At 36.4% G+C, this 6,450-nt stretch overlaps 1 protein-coding gene across 1 annotated transcript; it reads left to right on the top strand.

The window, feature by feature from the left end:
• Window positions 1-5,540: 5,540 nt before the first annotated feature.
• LOC102469373 (anaphase-promoting complex subunit CDC26) lies at window positions 5,541-5,858 on the top strand (the record flags this gene model as incomplete). The annotated part of the gene is made up of 1 exon (XM_014585782.2): window positions 5,541-5,858. A coding segment is annotated over one exon (303 nt), but the record flags the coding sequence as incomplete, so codon positions are not given.
• Between the last annotated feature and the right edge of the window lie 592 nt (window positions 5,859-6,450).

Genomic DNA, 6,450 nt, shown 5'->3' with positions numbered 1-6,450 from the left:
ATCTTTCCATCCTTTTCTTATGTGCACTAATTGCTATGAATTTCCCTCTTATGACTGCTTTTGCTGTGTCCCATAGATTCTGGACACTTGTGTACTCATTATCATTTGTTTCCATAAATTTTTTGATTTTAGACTTAATTTCTTCAGTAGTTAAGAAGTCATTCAGAAATAGGTTGTTCAGTTTCCATGTGTTTGTGTAATTTTGTGGGTGTTTCTTGAAATGAATCTTGAGTTTAATTCCTTCATGGTCGGAGAAGATGCTGGATATAGTTTCTATACCTTTGAATCTGTAAAGGCTTGATTTGTGTCCTAACATATGGTCAATCTTTGAAAAGGTTCCATGTCTGAGCGAGAAAAATGTATATTTTGTGGACTTAGGGTGGAAAGTTCTAGAGATATCTATCAAGCCCATTTGATTTCTAGTATCACTTATGTCCTGTATCTATTTATTTTTTGCCTAGAAGGTCTGTCTAAAGGAGATAATGAGGTGTTGAGATCCTCCAAAATTATAGTGTTTCTCCCTATCTCTCCTTTTAGCTCCAGCAGTCTTTCCTTCACATATTTAGGTGCTCCTGAGTTGGGTGCGTAGATAGTTATAATCATTATGTCTTCTTGCTGGATTACCCCACTTACTATTATATAATGCCCTTCTTTGTCTCTTCTTACAGTCTTTGTCTTGAAGCCTATTTTGTCTGAAATCAGTATTGCAACTCCAGCCTTTTTTTGATTTCCATTTGCATGGAATATCTTCTTCCAGCCCTTGACTTTTAGTCTATGTATGTCTTTATCCATAAGGTGAGTTTCTTGTAGGCAACAGATAGAGCGTTATTGTTTTTTTTTTTTTTTAAATCCATTCTGCCAGTTTATATCTCTTAATTGGAGAATTTAATCCATTGATATTCAATGTTATTATCGATATTTCTGGCCCTGTTCCTATCATTAAGTGAGCCATTTTCTTGGTTACTTTTTGTTCTCTTATAATGATCTGACTTTTTAGTTTTCCTAAATCCCATATCTTCATGAGATGATCTTAGAGCACTGTTGTAGTTAAATTAATAGAAGATCTCATAAGGAATTTCCAAAGGTCTCAGCTACTTACTTGTCCTTCTTGAGTTCTATTGATATAAGGGGAAATAGAGACCACAGCAACACATTTTTAAAAACCCCATTTATTTATCTATTTATTTGCCATGATTTCTAAGCCGCCAGGTCTGGGACTTGAACCACAGTTGGGTATATGGGAATCCAGCACCTTAACCACCACATCACCTGCTGGCTTCAGCTATTCATCTTTAACACTTCCTCTTCTCTTCTAACCTTTCCTCTCATACTGAAGCTGCTCTCCAATCTTCCTCACAATAGCCTGCTCCAAAAAATCCCTCTATTCCCAATCACTTCTAGCCCCTGTCCTTTTACCCTACCCACTAGCATTTTTACTTTGCATTACAAGGTTCCATAGAGCTAATTTAGCAAAGGAGGACCATCAGTGGCTGTGAATATGATAAGAGTCAAGACAGAATCTTTGTGAGCATGAGAGGAGAAAGGCTACGAACTAATATACATAAAACATTTTTCTTTTATTAGGTATTTCCTGTGCACCTCTTAAATATTTTACTTTAAGTTGCCATATGCTGGATTGTGTTGCAATTTTTGGGGAAGGAAGAATTGGGCTGTAGTCCTCATATGGGTGACTCTGCAGAGTGCCCACACCTTGATTTGCCTTCAGTATGCATTTGCTCTCAGTTGTGTCTGTCTGGGTGGAGAGTTGTTATTCTAGACCATATCTTTCAATAACTGTTTTTGAGTCCTGGCAGCCTACTTCTGGGATGTATTTGTGGTGGCTTCCTCTCACCTTGAGGGATGTCCTCTCTACTGGGTACTTTTTGGGTGGCTCTTACTTGTCCACTCTTTTTAAAACAGTTTTTGTGCCACAGGACATACATTCTTGCTGTAGAGAGACAAAGAGAAATAGAAAGAGGGAAAGTGAAAAATCATCCCAAGTGGGGATGACCAAGCTGAAGTCCCTTCTGTCAGAATTTTGGGCACACATATACATATACTCAGTGTGATTTCCTTCCACTCTTCTTATGCTCTCTTCTGGAGTAGATCTTTCAAACATTTTTTATTTATTTTAAAATTATGACTTCTAGTTTACAAATAATCATTGTACATCTTTGTATGGTACAGTATGGTTTTTAAAAGCATGTATATTGTGTGTAAAACTTAAAGATATATGTGTATTAAAGTGTTCAACATTGAACATTATATAATGTTGTACATATTTGAAAAGAATTATGCTAGTTTTTATTTTGAAAGAACATATTGAATTGTCAATTTTGTCTGTTGTTTATTTCTCCTGAAGCCTACTCTTGCTTCTCCTGCCTCAACCTTAGATCTTCTGCTCTCTACCTTTCCTTTCTCTCCTCCACCTGCCATATTGTTTTCCATAGTGGCTGTACTAATTTACATTCCCAGCAGCAGTGCACAAGGATTCCTTTTCTCTGCAACCTCCTCAACACTTGTTATTCTTTTTTTTTCTTTTCTTTTTTTGGTCATAGACACTCTGACTGGGGTTAGGTGACACCTCATTGCAGTTTTGATTTTCTTTTCCCTTGTGACAAGAGATGGTGATTTTTTTCCCATGTGTTTTTTACTCATTTGTATGTCTTCCTTTGAGAGTTATCTGTTCTAGTCAACTGTCCATTTTCTGATTGGATTATTAGATTTTTTATTTTTTCAATTTTTAGGGGGAAATTTTTGCTATAGGGCATGTGTGCTTGCTGGAGAGACAGAGAAAGACAGAGAGACAGAGACCAAGAAATCACCTCCCAGCGGAATGGCTATGCCACAATCCTTTCTCCATCATTTTCCTCTTGGGATCTTGAGCACACATGTACATACTCCCAGGGTGAGTTTCAAGCCACCAGGCACAGGATTCAAACTGCAGTACACTACATGGGAGTTCAACAATGTAACCATTATGCTATCTGCTGTTCCCAGATTATTAGTTTTTTTAAAAAAATTTTATTTATTATTATTATTTTATTTTATTTTAGTTTTTTTTTTTAAATAATTTTTTGCTGGGACCAGCAGTTAGTGTAATGGCTATGTCGCTGAACTCCCATGTAGTGTACTGCAGTTTGAATCCTGTGCCTGGTGGCTTGAAACTCACCCTGGGAGTATGTACATGTGTGCTCAAGATCCCAAGAGGAAAATGATGGAGAAAGGATTGTGGCATGGCCATCCCCCCTGGGTGGTGATTTCTAACTTTCTGTCTCTCTCTGTCTTTCTGGCAAGCGTACGTACCCTATAGCAAAAACCTCTCCAAAAATTTTTTTTTTTTTTGCTGAGTGAGCTATACGATTTTGTTATATAATCTGGTTGTCAATCCTTTTTCTGAAATATAGTAAGCAAATATTTTTTCCTATTCTGTGGGTTATCTCTTTTTTTTTTTTTTTGCTGAGTGAGCTATACGATTTTGTTATATAATCTGGTTGTCAATCCTTTTTCTGAAATATAGTAAGCAAATATTTTTTCCTATTCTGTGGGTTATCTCTTTTTTTTTTTTTTTGCTGAGTGAGCTATACGATTTTGTTATATAATCTGGTTGTCAATCCTTTTTCTGAAATATAGTAAGCAAATATTTTTTCCTATTCTGTGGGTTATCTCTTTATAGTGTTTATTGTTTTCTTTGCTGTGCAGAAGCTTTTTAGCTTGATGTAATATATCTTGTCTGTTTTTGGTGTTGTTACCTATGCTTTAAGGTCTTATTTAAGAAATCTTTGCATATTACAATATCTCAATGTGTTTCCTTTGCATTTTCCTCATGTAGCTTTATAGTTTTGACCTTTACATGTAAGTCTTTAATCCATTTAGACTTAATTTTTATAAATGGCAAGAGATAGGGGTCTAATTTCGTTCTTTTGTAAGGAGACATCTATTATTGAAAAGACTGTCATTTCTTTACTGGATTGTCTTTTGACCTTTGCGAAAAATAAGTTAACTATATGTTGTTGAATTTATTTCTGGATTCTTTATTCTGTTCCATTGGTCTATATGTCTATTTTTATGCTAGTGCCATGGTGCTTTGGTCATTATAGCTTTGTTATTTATTTTGAAGTTAGGTAGTGAAATGTTTCCCACTTAATTCTTTTTGCACAGTATTGCTTTGGCAATATGGGGTCTTTAAAGACTTCAGACAAATTTTATGATTGTTTTTTATATTTATGTAAAGAATGCTGCTACTATCTTAATTGAAATTACATTGAGGTCAGCCAATGGGATGGTGGTTAAGATTGCTGAATCCCACATGGCCAACTGGGTAGTTTGAGCCCTGTGGCTTGAGAAACAAGATGAACGTGTGTGTATACATGCACAAAATCCTGAAAGGAGAATGGAGGAGAAGGGATTGTGGCATGACCAGACTTTCTTACTCCCTTTATCTCTTTCCAGAAAGTGCACACAGCCTTTAGAAAATTAAAAGTAAATAAATAAAAAGAATAGAAAAAATAATAGAAATTGCAATCAACTTTTATATCATTGGGTAGTATTGACATTAAATTATGTGGACTTTTCCAATCTATGAACAATGGATGTATTTTAAAATAATTTTCTCTATAGAGATCTTGCACTTTCTTGGTTAGATTCATTATAAAGTTATTTATTTACTTATTGTAGCTATTATAAATTGGATTGGTTCTTCATTTCTGTCTGAGCTTGTTGATCATTGGAAAGGGTCTTAACTTCACACATTCAGTTAGTGATTTTGGTTCAGAGGCTATCTTATTACAAAGTGAGGCAATTTGTGGGAGTAACAGTACACACAAGAGGGTAAACTACAGCTACAGAGCCTCAGTAATGAGTTCCTCACTAATTATAGCACCCCCTTCTTTTTTTCACCTTCTGAGCTATCCTCTAGCCCATCCTGGGCTTCTCTTTAGGTGCAACCCCACAGGTGGATTTTCACATTTTCTCCAGCTCCATCCCTAGCTTCTTGATCCAGTCTTCCTGTTGATTTTCTCTTCTCAAAAGAATTTACCTTTGCTTGCTGTCCCTTGATCTCAAACATTTCTTTTTTTAAACAAAGCATTCCTTTATTATACATGGAAGTCAAAGTTACATGGTCACTGTAGAAATTACATAAGTCCAAAAATTTCAAAGAAAAACTGTATAATTATCCATAATCATTAAAACAACCACAATTAGGGTTTGGTAAATTTCCTTCACTTTAACATAATTGAAAATATACCAGGTAGTAGGGGGAAATCTGGGCTTGTGAAGGGCCATGACACGTAGAACCTGCAAGAAAAGCTCGCAGAAAACGAGGTTCTGCGAGGAGGGAGGCTCTGCGGTCTGCGCGGTGTATTCCAGTGGCTTAGCGGTAGATCCGTGCGGGGAGCCGACGTTCCGGAAAGGGACTGAACCGGGTGTACACAGATTGTGACTGTATCTATTAACTCTGTAGCTGGAACCAGAAGTGTTTGTTTAATGAATGACTTATCCATTTAGGACCTACTTAGACCCTGAGGATAATCCTGTGAATTGCTAATAGTTTGTTGGGTCTGACCCTTAGTATTAATTTCAGCACGTTGAGACGAAAACCCACGCGACTAGAGCTAAAGCTTGATGACATTGAAGAATTTGAGAGCATTCGAAAGGATCTGGAGACCCGTAAAAAACAGAAGGAAGATGTGGAAGTTGTAGGAAGCAGTGATGGAGAAGGAGCCATTGGGCTCAGCAGTGACCCCAAGAGCCGGGAACAAATGATTAATGGTCGAATTGGTTATAAACCCCAGCCCAAGCCCAGCAATCACTCCTCTCAATTTGGAAGTTTTGAATTTTAGAGACGGATTATTTCGCATGCCAGAACCCTGGAATGGAATAAAATGATGGCAGAGGTACAAACCAGATTTAGAGTATCAAGTGCTTATTATGAAGCACAATGTTTAACCTCCTGCAGAGAAAAATATTTCTGCATGAGATTACTCATGCTCAACTTTCGCTCTAAGCTGGAATCCAGACTATGGTTTGTCTCTGGAAAATTTGACTCTAAACAATTATCTGACTCTTGTTTTTAAAAATAAATACATTTTTGGAAAAAAAAAAAGAAAATATACCATCTAGCAGCAGTAACACAACTGGACCTATGTATGAGGGTCCTGGGTTCACTTCTCTAGACCTCCCTGTGCATGTTGGGCATGAGTGTGACTAGGTGAGACTAGGAGTGGGTCCTAGCATGGAAGCCCTGTTTGGAGTGTCTCTGTATCTCTCTGTGTCTCTAATAGGAGAAATAAATAAATTAAAAAAAGATTATATGAAAAAGGAGTGAGAGAGAAAATATGCTATAATTTAGATATGTATTTGAATTTTTTCCTCCTTATCTTTTACTCTAAGTTAATCTATGCCAACTCTTAATGAAGTCATGCAATTATTATTATATTATTTGTGTGT

Source organism: Tupaia chinensis, unplaced genomic scaffold (assembly GCF_000334495.1).
Source record: "Tupaia chinensis unplaced genomic scaffold, TupChi_1.0 Scaffold000093_1, whole genome shotgun sequence".
Classification (NCBI taxonomy): domain Eukaryota; kingdom Metazoa; phylum Chordata; class Mammalia; order Scandentia; family Tupaiidae; genus Tupaia; species Tupaia belangeri.
Note: the sequence above shows the minus strand (reverse complement) of the source record. Positions and strands in the feature narration are given on the sequence as shown.